This window comes from Podarcis vaucheri, assembly GCF_965113315.1.
Source record: "Podarcis vaucheri genome assembly, chromosome: 5".
NCBI lineage: Eukaryota > Metazoa > Chordata > Lepidosauria > Squamata > Lacertidae > Podarcis > Podarcis vaucheri.
Genome location: NC_138763.1, coordinates 89164932 through 89177293, shown reverse-complemented (window position 1 = coordinate 89177293; position 12362 = coordinate 89164932). Strand labels below are relative to the sequence as shown.

The window sequence follows — 12362 nt, the reverse complement described above, 5'->3', positions numbered from 1 at the left end:
AGCGGCAGGATCTCACTCAGAACAAGCCCAGTTCCTCCCATGTTCCATACATCTGTCGTCTTGCAGCTTTCTAAGCCACAATAACCCTTCCCCAATTACTGACTAAGAGAGCCTTAAAAAGAGATTGCAAAATTCTGCAAAACTAATTCATAGAAGCAAATTAAGCATGCATGCTAAGTCTTTTTACATAGTTTGCACTGCTGATTTAAGCTGCTGTCCAATATGCAACACTACAGAAAGATGCTTTTCCCAAAACAATTTTCATCACCAAGACACAATCTGAATCCTTTTAGGAGGCAAGGCAGCAGGATCTATCATATTTAAACTTGATTAGGCACTTGGTTAGACTAACCTGAATCCCTTTTATATAACTTGTCAGGAAAACACACCAGCTATTTTTTCACTGGGAAATTCCCCTCCACTTCCTTCTCCCTCTGAGAACTCAATAGCAAACCCATGAAATTATTTCTTTTTTTTTTTTAAATGAAAACTCATTAACCTTTCCAGCTCTGCACCCACAGAGCCTCTTTTAAATGGATAAATCTGAGCTTTATCTGCTTTGCCTGAAATTCTGTTTCACTGATCTCAGATTATTGCTCCATTTCACTCTACTAAACCTCCCAACAAAATATATTTTAGAATGATCTGGTCTGAGATTGTGTTTGTTTGTTTTTTGCAGTCACTTGAGAAACCTTATATCTTCCTTCTGGGGCAAATAGAGGGCCGAAGATGTCTGATATAATTGCATCTGTGAAGCTCTGGGTCTGGTCCCTGGCTGGGAATCCAATCCAATCTCAGCTAGTTTGCAGAATGGAAGCCATATAAATACAGCACAAAATAAATAAAATGAGTAATGCAAGGAGGGTGAGCAATTTCCAGAAATAAACAGGGGTGTTGCTCTCTCGGCTTTGGGAAGGATTGCCCTGGTGATTTGGGTTTAAGTTCTACTGATAAACACAGGATTATAGATAGGATTTTCAGAGTCTGAAGTATGGTTCTAGAGTCATGCACTGACCACTCTCACAAAGGGACAAGTTATTATGAATTTCTGCCTTTCTTACAGTGTTCCTCTTAGGCCTGCTTCACACAATCATTTTTCCCTACACAGAGATTTAGATTAGGTTAGGTTATCTGTAGTCTCCACCAATCCCTTTGGCAGGAGCTATGTTAAGTCTTTCTCACTGCTTCCACCTTCCCTAGCACCTGGGGTGAACAGAAACTGACCCCTGCCCTCACCCAAATCCTCAGGGGAGTGCATGTATATATCTGAGATCTGGCAATCAAATATGTGTTGCCCTTGTATATGGGGTTGGCCTAGTTGCACATCAAATTAAACCATAGTTAATCACAAGCAATGATTTAATATGAACACACAGTCTGCTACTGAACGCTGCTCAAAATTCTCACTCTACTACTCGCCTACTCTGCTGCTGGGAAGCAAGCCAGAGTTTGGTGTGTCATGTGAATTTGGGTTAGCTGTTTGTTACCCCATAGCAAATCATGAGTGGTAAGCAAAGCACAAACCCTTGTTACTGCTTGTTGAAGATCACAATATGCCAGACTTTAGCTTGTCCTCCCCCAAGGGCATGGCAGCAGGAGTGGGAGAGGAGCACAGCAAGAACTTCTCTGCAGAATGCTTCACACTTACATAAAACCATAGTTTGTTTTTAACTACAGCTTAATGTGATGTGCAAACCAGGCCACAGTCTCTGTTTTGGAAAAATGATATCATGAAGAAGAGGTCCTAGTGTAAGGTCATCAGGGCCAATTGAGACAAAGGGGAACACAAAAGCTGCAGACCAGGATTCCTAATACTTTATAAATGCTTTTTCAAGGAAAGTTGTCAGTACAACTACACTCACACCTGCAAACCGGACACTTCCATACCATTCCACCAACTATACTGAAGAGAGCTGGCAGTAACTGTTTCACAGGACCCTCAAGTTGAGAGTTGTTGTGCAAGCAGATATCAAGCAGAAGCCGTGTGGTCCGGCATCTCTGGCATCAGCCCTCATATTATGCTGGAAGAGGCTCAAACTGAGCCTCTGTTTCTGTCACCACCCATCATACTGAGAAATAGGAGGGCTTCTCTTAGCCCAATTCTGTATATGGAATTAAGTCCTACTGGGTTCAATGAAACTTAGCCCCTAGCAAGTCTGCTATAGATTTCAGAAGGTCTGAAGCCCAGGCATGAAGCAGTGGCTTAAGTCTTTCGTGTGTGTGTGTGTGTGTGTGTGAGTGAGAGAGAGAGAGAGAGAGAGCGCATGCAGAAAAAAACAAGGTTTACATTCTTGCCATCTCTTAGGACCCAACCAAATGTGGAGCTCAAGCCACGATGGTCACCACAAAAGGAAGTTGCTTGCCCTTTTCCACACCGTAATGGCTAGTAGATCTTAACCCTTATTTACATTTCATGACAGTATGTGTTCCCCCGCCCCTAATCCAGACCACTGGCTGCCATCGGCATGAAAATGCAGAAAATGCCCAACTTTACCTCTACATCCGACACCTTCATGCGTGTGCCCTCTTTGCCCACAAAGATATCATCGATGTCCACAAGGATGTAGCGATCAAGGGTCAGACATAGACGCTTGCCAGTCAGGTAAGCAATAGCGTCAACAAAGATCAGCTTGTGAAGCCAGAAGTTGAGGTTATTACCAAAAAGGACCCGCTGGATGCCATCATGTAGACCAAGGTCCTGCACCACGGTAGCATGCAGAGCTCTGTGGGTGGTCAGATGCGGGATTGACTCTGAAGATTTGGTGCTGGCCATCAACACAGGTTCGTAGGTGGTGTGATTTGACTGGAACACTGTCCAGTCATCACCGGGCAGGGGGCCTGGCTCCACTTCATTAGCCTGAGTTACGTACAGGAGTGGGGCACTGGGATTGATGTGATAGTCTCGCAACCCTAGATTGGAATGTAGGAAAAGGGGAAAGCCCTTGAGTTGAGCACTGAGCAAGCTGTTCTCATTTGCTTTGAAGAAGCCAATGATCCCCACTCCATATTCCACACAGTATTTGTCCAAGAGGTCCCTGTTCCAGGTATCCAGGTTCACATATTTAAGGATATTCTCATAGATAATAAGAGCATAGCGGCCATGGTCTTTGTCTGTCAGAGTGGGCATGTCTCCCTTTCCAGGGGCAATCTCTGTCCTGTATTTAAACCGGCTAGATTCCAAGATAGCCACAATCTCCTGACCCAGTTGGGAATAGATGCTTTCCACAAAGACGAGCACCACAGGGTCCGTGCGTGAGTTGTCCACTGATTTCATAAGCCTCCAGCTTGCCTGGGGTTGAATAAGAACCCTGTGCTGGTTGCTACAATCGCTGAAGGGCAACGGAGGGGGTTCCTTTATTTTGGGGCTGTTGGTGACGTAGTAAGCCAGGAAGCACATGGAAATCAGGCTGAAAGCAATGAGCAGCAGGATCAATCTGTGGAGCTCCAGCTGTCGCACATGCCTCACTACTTTCCACAGATGAATCATGGTGAGGTGCGTGGCTTATCCCTTCCTCAAGCTTGGCACCAACCAAGCTGCCTTCGGTGTCTCCAACGCCACCACCGGAAGAGCCAGTGGCAGCTCACAGAGAAGAAATGTGGGCTGCAGAGAGGGATAAAGTTTAAGCAAGCAGCTACAAGACTAGATGCCCAGTGATCTGCCATTTATCTCAAGTGACCATGGCCTTCAAGTCCCATTGCTCCTCTGAGTGCTGCTGCTGCCTTCCTCCTTCACTTCTCCACTTGCTCAGAAGAGTCCTAGGAAGGAGGTGGGTCATGTGCAGTTCTGAATTCCTTGGCTTCAGATGCAAATGTCAGGCATCAGGGGTAGGGAAAGCATTCCACAAACTGAAAAGTTGCCTCAGCTGGCTGACTTGCCCGTCACATGATAGTCACCGTTGACTGGCAACCTGCAATCAAGAAAGAAATTACATGTTAAGGGCAGGCGAACTAATGGGCTTTGGGAAGAGGGCAGTGGGACAGTGTGCTTGCGGATTAGAATCACATCATTTTCTTCTGATATACAGTGGTACCTCAGTTTACATGTGCTTCAGGTTACAGACACTTCAGGTCACAGACTCCGCTAACCCAGAAATAGTGCTTCAGGTTAAGAACTTTGCTTCAGGATAAGAACAGAAATCGTGCTCCGGCAGTAGGAGGCCCCATTAGCTAAAGTGGTGCTTCAGGTTAAGAACAGTTTCAGGTTAAGAACAGACCTCCGGAACGAATTAAATACTTAACCCGAGGTACCACTGTACTCGCTAACAAGCGGGATGGGAACCTTGTGGCCTTCAAGATGCTATTGAAATCCAACTCCCATCAGCCCTATTCAGCATGGTCAATAGGTCAGTGATGGGGGTTGTTCTCCAACAACAACTGGAGGACCACAGACTCCCCATTCCTGCCTGTAACAAAATGTTGCATGCGCGGGCACACCAGTTCAGGGTTCCAGCCAGCCTAGCATATGCTTTTCAGGGGATTTCATTCCATTTCTCCCTCTTTTCCTCTCTCCCTCTCCCATGACATTCTGTGACCACTGAGCATTCTCAGTTCAGACTTAGCTGTTTCGGGTCCTCATCCCTGTTAAGGTTCTCCTTCCTGAAGTTTCTTTTATCCCCTTCTTATTTCTGGTGATGATATTCCCTTCATGTGTCTCAGAAGCCTCATTTTGGGTACATAGTCACCATAACTTAGGATATGAAAAGTAAAGGGTCCTTGGCTCATAGCTCATCTCTACCACGAATCTGCAAGATTCAGCCGGTCAGTTATTGGCTCTTGGTCTGGTATTACATTTACAGGGCTATGTGATGAGTCAGGCGAGAAAACAGATTAAAAGACCCTTGTCCCAGAGAAGAATTGGATTTCCCAAGCTGTTATTTAATTATTGCATCTTTAGAATACTCTCTCATTCATGTTACCAACATGCAAATATTCCCTTCCCAAGTCTGCCACTATGAGTAGAGAAAAAAGAACCTATGGAATTTCATCACTCACTCAGCACTTTGCAATATTCAGCATTGAAGGAGAAGTGCCAAGTTTGCATAGATTTTTCATTCTGAAAAAGCAGGATTTGATTAATCCCACCTGGGCACAGGTAAATGGGTCTTGGGGGGGGAAAGCCAGGATAAACCCTTATTACTAGATTAATTTCCCCCTGAAATTATTAAAGTATGCATTGGTAGGAAAGGGTCTCTGTTGGAAAATAGTAGACACAAGGAAAAAGAATAGGAATACAAATAATAAATTTAGGTCCATACTTCTTAAAACCGCCCAGTGATTATGGTGCCAAATTTAATATCCCAATTCACAAGGATATAAAGCACACAAAATGCTAGGTGAGATGAAAGGAACCCTAATAGGGTGGGCTCAGGAACACAGGAACATAATATTTCAAGTGGCTACAGGCAGAAAAAGTGACTTCAAACAAACAACATAGTGCTGTTCTGGAGACCGGCCCTTATCAAGAATAAATCCTTTTGCTCTCACATCATGGTTCCCACCCTAACGTGGCAGGGTGCAGCAGAACCATTTTAAACAGAGTTGTAAACAGATTAGAAAGAGGAACCCTCCCAGCAACCAGAAACACTCCCAGCAACCAGGTTGGGAAGCTTTTCCTAAGGGAAGAGAGGTGTTTTTCAGTCCATCTACATACATAAATGACTAGTGTTACATAGAAATTTAATAAATAAGTGATAAAACAGTGTGTGGTGGTGTTTTGGTTTGCTACCATGTTATGTGTTTTTTTGTTTTTATATTGTAACCACCCTGTGATCCTCAGATGAAGGACGATATAAAAACAACAACAACAACCAGTATGGGTAGATAGGCAAGCATCTAAACATTTCATAGGCACGTCAATTCTGTAGACTTACTTGCAAAGCTGATTTTGTTTTCTTTTTTTAAGGAGAGGGACTCTTATTACCTCATTTGTTTAGCTAAGAGATATCGGTGTCTCGGTTATGTGTACTGGAACTTTCCCTCCACAATGAACAAATGCAGCAAGACACCCAGTCACTGCTTGGGATCAGAGGGCAGATGTTCTAGATCAGGGGTTGTCAACCTGGTCCCTACCACCCACTAGTGGGCATTTCAGGATTCTAGGTGGACGGTAGGGGGTTCTAGGGCACCAGCTAAATCCTCCTTCCATCAAGCACTGGTGGGTGGTAAGGAAATTTTACCATCTAGAAAGATGCATTAGTGGGCGGTAGGTATAAAAAGGTTGACTACCCCGTTCTAGATAAATGTAAGCCCTAGCATTTATTCTTTTAGAAATTAAAATATAGCTGCCGTGCATGGCATTTATCTCACCTTAAAAAACCACTACCACTAAAAATAAGGGTCTTGAACTTGACCAACAGAGAATAAATCTTCAACTATAACGACAATAATACACAATTTTTTCACAGAAAATAGTCTAAACCAGTTCTATAATAAACTCCACCATCTCATCATTCTCTTCAGCTTTGAGAGCGTGTGTCCCACTGACAATAATTTAACTCTGAGTTCAGTCTCACAGGGATGAGTCTTTGTAAAAAACAAAAATAGGAGCCAGAAGGCAGCACGGTGTGTGAGCAACAACGTTAATTGCAAAGTCTTTGGACCAAAGCTATCAAAGAAATTATGTGAAGCTGAACTGCACTAAATACTATACAAGACACAGGGTGCTCACGGGAACAAACTGTGTCTCTTTGCAACTTTCCTCTCAGCAGCAGTCCAGGAGGTGGCAAATTTTATCATCACCCTAATTTTTCTAGTGCTGAACGTTGTGTCTGGTTTACAAAGAGCGGCACTGACACCACCTGCTAGTATCTGAATGCAAGGGCTCCCGCACGGCCCTTCGCCCCTTTCCACAGCATGCAGGGTTGGAGTGCCCAAACAATGGCCTGCAGAAGCAAAGGTCCCTGTGGCACACCGGCGAGAGCCAGGAGAGTGCGCAGAACAAATGCACCATTTGAAGTCTCTGCAAAGCTCTTAACAAGCCTCTGTTTGTTACAAGCATGCAAGCATGAGCACACACACAAATTAAAGGCCTATATCAGATTGCTGCTCAAGAATCTGTCAGCTCTGATCTCTTTAACAAGGCCTCAGTGCCAGAGGGTATGCCAGCTGGCACAAGGTGCATGAAAACAGTTTTGGAACTGTGTCAGTATGGGCCCGGGGATGGTTGGGGAGGGAAGCACAATGACATAGTGCAGGAGAGCACGGTGCCCAGCAACAATCTATATACCTATACTGCCAAACCCAGACAAGTTTCCCCTGCAAGGGATTACAGAACAGACAGCAAGCAGCTTGCTCGCAAAACAAAAGAAGTGACATTGCTCCATCTCACATGATTAAATCTACAGATGACCAGATACAGCATTTCATGTTGTCCATGGAGAAAATTGGCATCTCCGAGCAGTAGGGTGGCCAGAACGGCTTGAGCTCCAGTGGTACAGAGCAGGAAGTCTGAATGAGAGAGGCAGGGACTGCAAATTGAGAAGGCGGAGTGTGGTGTTATGGCCAGAGTTTTTGGAAGTGGGTTCTCCCTCTTCAGCCATGAACCTCTCTGAGTGGCCTTGAGCGATTCATTACTGCAAGTCTGTGTTGGCTGTCCTGAGCCACTTCAAGAAAAGGAAGGGAGAAAATGTAATAAGGAAGCAATACTATCAGGTATGCTCCTGCCAACCTAGCAGTTCGAAAGCACGTCAAAGTGCAAGTAGATCAATAGGTACCACTCCAGCGGGAAGGTAAACGGAGTTTCCGTGCGCTGCTCTGGTTCGCCAGAAGCGGCTTAGTCATGCTGGCCATATGACCCGGAAGCTGTACGCCGGCTCCCTTGGCCAATAAAGCGAGATGTGCGCCGCAACCCCAGAGTTGGCTACGACTAGACCTAATGGTCAGGGTCCCTTTACCTTTACTATCAGGTATGATCAGTAATCTCTGTTGTGTTGAGACTACAGCTTCTGCCAGAACAGCCCCCCCCCCGATATACTGCTGTGTTTATAAATGCTTTAACTATTGTACTGGGCAGTCATGGAAAAGGCACTTCAAGGCACTGTTTAAGCAGCCTCCTGCACTTGTATATTCAAAACCTGGTGGCCTCCCAGAAGCAAAAAAGGACTTCCAGAGCTTGGAAAGCGAGACTCCTGCAGAACTTCTTGTCCCTTTCCGCAGCAAGCAAGAATGGAATTGGGTAAAACAGGCACCAATGTATGCAAAAATGCTTAATGTACATAATTTAACCAGGCAGCAGTATCTGACACTTTGAGGGAAGCAAAGGAACTGTTTTTATGGCAGCCAGGGCAGGTTTAAGCTATATATTTATTCCTCTGACTCCTTTTTAGTAACACATCATTAAGCACTGCCCCCATAAAAACAAAGGCTTCTTTGAAATCTTTGCAGCAACTCAGCTTCCTCCTCCTCTCTGGCTGTGTCATTATTAGAATTTACAATATGGGTGGCAATGGAGATAATTTATGGCAATGAAAATTCATAAGCTGCCTTTATTTGTAAAATGAACTCTAGGCAACTTGGGAACAAAATAGAAAACAAAGTCAAGAGAGCATTGCCATTACAAAGCCACAATATAAGGAAGCCGTAACAAAACCAAACAAGAGGTAACCAAAACAAACCCTTAGTAACAACTTCAATCAATACCAAAAGCCTTATAGAAGAGCATGACTTCTCTTGAGTCAATTTACTCCAGATTAGGTACAATTAAAAAGCAGAAGAGAAGGAATAGAAATGCACGCTGTAGCCCTTAGTTGATATGAAGGAGCTGACACGTCCCCACTCTCAACTACTGGTAGCAGTAATAGTAGTAGTAGTAATTATTAACCCAGATGGAGCCCAATCAGGCCTGAGCCTATGTTAAGCACAACATATCAACAATAACGTCTTGCTGCTGAAAAGGGTCCAGAGGGATTCTAGGGAGAATATCTTTGTCTGAAGGGGAGGCTTTTTGCATACATTCTGCATGGTGGGAAAGTTTCCAGTTGGCTGGCAGCCCTGAAAAGGGGAGCTATAAAATGAGAAGGGGCGAGAGAAGCATTACTTTTCTGTAGACAGATGAACACCTCCACTCAATTTGCAGTGGCATACTGTAAAAGTATACCCCCTACTAGGCCTGAAGAAAGCACTGTTGTCTGAAACTCAGCCTACATTCATTTTATTTGGGCAGCAAACATTGTATCATGCTGGGATATTTGGGGGAAAGAACCGAGAGAAGTAACGAGTGTCATGTCTTCCAAGGCGGCTTGGAAAACTTTCATTGTTGGTTTGGATCTTGACAGGTGTGTATTCTCCGGGAGGATCATTCTGAAGTCTAAAGATAGCATGGAAGTTCTGCTCCTTTCCAGTATTATATGTGGTGTTTGCAATAAATCAATGGATTCAACATTCTGTCTGTGACCTGGTACAAATACAGTATCCCTAGTTGCCTTACCAAGGTGAAGAAAGCAGGTTACGCATTCGTGTGTCCCCCCCCCCATCCTCTTTTCTGCAGAAATTTACCCCTCCCTTCCATGGTTTGCTTCAGCCATGATGTCGCTTTATATCTATATCAGTGTCGCTGTTTACATTGGTTTACACTGTAAAAAGGTAAAGGACCCCTGACAGTTAAGTCCAGTCGCGAACGATTCTGGGGTTGCGGCGGTCATCTCGCTTTACTGGCCCAGGGAGCCGACGTTTGTCTGCAGACAGTTTTTCCCTGTCATGTGGCTAGCATGACTAAGCCGCTTCTGGAGAAACCAGAGCAGCGCATGGAAACGCTGTTTACCTTCCCACCGGAGCGGTACCTATTTATCTACTTGCACTTTGACGTGCTTTCGAACTGCTAGGTTGGCAGGAGCAGGGACCGAGCAACGGGAGCACACACCCTTGCGGGGATTCGAACTGCCGACCTTCTGATCGGCAAGCCCTAGGCTTGGTGGTTTAGATCACAGCACCACCCCCATTCCCCTCACTGTAAACCACGGCCAACTCAAATCAAATGCCTTAGTTCTGGTTATGGGTAGTGGTGGAAACCTAACAAGTGTAAAAGACATGGTCACAATTGATGCAGACTAGACACCACACTGCGGTTCCTTCCCAGCGCAAAGGGTGACTAGGAGAAACAAATCTTACGTCTACATAGGACTTTTGTGTGGTTACACAAGTAAAAAGCTCTACTACCCTTGAAAGGCACGCGGTGGAATACAAAAATAGCACAGTGGTACCTCGGTTTAAGAACAGTCCGGTTTAAGAATGATTCGGTTTACAAACTCCGCAAAACCAGAAATAGTGTCCTGGTTGAGAACTTTTCCTCAGTCTAAGAACAGAATCCGAATGGTGGAAGGGCGGCGGGAGGCCTCATTAGGGAAAGTGCACCCTGGTTTAAGAACAGCTTTGGTTTAAGCACAGACTTCCGGAACAGATTAAGTTTGTAAACCAAGGTACCACTGCAGGTGTTTGCATCGTGACAGCAGAAGAAAAACATCCCAACGTTCTGAATCTTCGAAAGCTCTATAAAAGACGAGTCTACTATATCCATCTACATATAGAATTACATAGACAAACTTAACATTTAAGGCCCATTGGATAACATATATAACACATTCTGATTGGAGTTACTCACCGTCTGCCTAATAAACCACAGACAGAATTAGTAAAGTCTGAGATTTGTATGCTTCCTTCTTTCAGTCACATATGGAAAACATCAATGGTTGTTTCCTTTTAGAAACCGTATTCTTCAGCATTCAGCAATTTCAGAGTCCACCTTAACTGACTGGAAGCAGCACAAGCCGGCAGAGTGCCAAGTGCAGACGTTAGACTGAGAAAAGAGACTTCATGTCCTGACAATCAAAGTGCACAGAAAGGTCACTGCTCTAATTCGAGTGATGCAACACAGCTCTTCAAGGTCTAGTCATCCACAGTGGTAGGGACCTAAATGAACTAGGCATCTGCTTCAGACATAAGAACTTGAATGATCCAAGAGGACTCTTCGGCACACGTTGCTATGCAAGGCTTTCGCTTCAGATATATGGATGCTTCTTAAGAGACACTACTATGGATATGAAGTGGGTTGGTGGAATTCTATACCGCATTGAAAATCAAAAACTTGTATTCAAAAGATCAGATTTAAATTGATAGAGCAGGGGCTGCAACAAAAGGTTGAAGCATGGAATGTTCCTATTCAGGATTCCAGCCATTCCATTCCATTCTGCCCCCTGTTCCTGCTATCAGCCAGCATTCCACAGTCACTGAGCATGCTCAGTCCTCATTTGGCTGCTTTGGATATTTCTTCCTCATTAGCATTCATGTTCTAAAGGTTGCTTCTCCCAAGCCTGACGACACCTCCCTCATCAGGAAGAAGGTGCCATTTTGGCACTCATTTCTCAACCTCAGAAACAGAGATCATTATGATTAAATTTGGTAAAGCCCTAATCAAACCCTTTTTTTGAGCATAATTTTTTTTAAAAAAAATAGAACAAAACTAAAACCATACAAAATAGACAATCATAGCAAAGACTCATTTATCTAGCAGAGAAAGTCTGTCGGAACAAATCGTCAAGTGCAGATTGTGGGGACCTATCTCAACAGGAATGCTATTTCACAGAACAGGGGCAGTCATGCTGAAAGCCCTGTTCCATAACCTTTGGAACTTGCAGAAGAAACTTTCCCAAAGACTACAGCAACAAGTAATCCGACCCTGGGCTTTATACGTTAGCACCAACATCCTGAACGTGGTCCAGTAGCATATTGACAACCAGTGTGAATCCTTAAAGCAGGCTGTTGTATGTTGACAGTGTTTTGCCTCCACAAGCAACCTAGCTTCTACTTTCTGCACCAGCTGTAGCCTCTCCAAGGGCAGTCCCACGTAGAGCCCATTGCAGTTATCGAGCCGTGAGGTTACCAATGCACGCACAACTGTGGTCAAGCTATACCAATCCAGGAATAGCTGTTTTACTAACCAAAGTGAATATGAGCAGTCATAATTCCTGAATTACTTCCAGGTAAACATTCCTATGCAGCATCCACAGGCTGCCCCAAGGGGGTCATCACATGCTTAAGGAGAAACGTGCCAGCAATTCAAATATGTGCTCTGGTAGAGGGACATAACAGCAAAAGGAGCTAGAAGCTAACATCAGATTTGTCCCTTTCCCGAATAGGGGTAAAGCGAAGCAAGAAATAGCTGGTAAGTTGTATTCGCAAGGGAGACAAGGCAGGAGATTTTTATTGCTATTTATTTACCGGCTGTGTTCGCATATCACACCAAACCATAGCTAATGTTTAACTATGGTTTAATGCAAATGTGTGACCTGCTTCACTCCCTCCCCACTTCTGGCCAAGTTGCACTGGGAGCAACAAACCACAAGCTTTAGCTGCAACATCTGAACCTGAAC

The 12362-nt window shown here is 44.5% G+C and overlaps 1 protein-coding gene across 1 annotated transcript in view; it reads right to left on the bottom strand.

Annotated features, from left to right (window-relative positions):
• The window catches only part of NDST2 (N-deacetylase and N-sulfotransferase 2), a 108991-nt gene that overhangs the window by 21957 nt on the left and 74672 nt on the right, over window positions 1-12362 (bottom strand). Inside the window, exon 4 of the mRNA XM_082223576.1 lies at window positions 2495-3908. Coding sequence (XP_082079702.1) covers window positions 2495-3487 — 993 coding nt within the window. The 5' untranslated portion in view covers window positions 3488-3908. The remainder of the gene's footprint in view (window positions 1-2494; window positions 3909-12362) is intronic.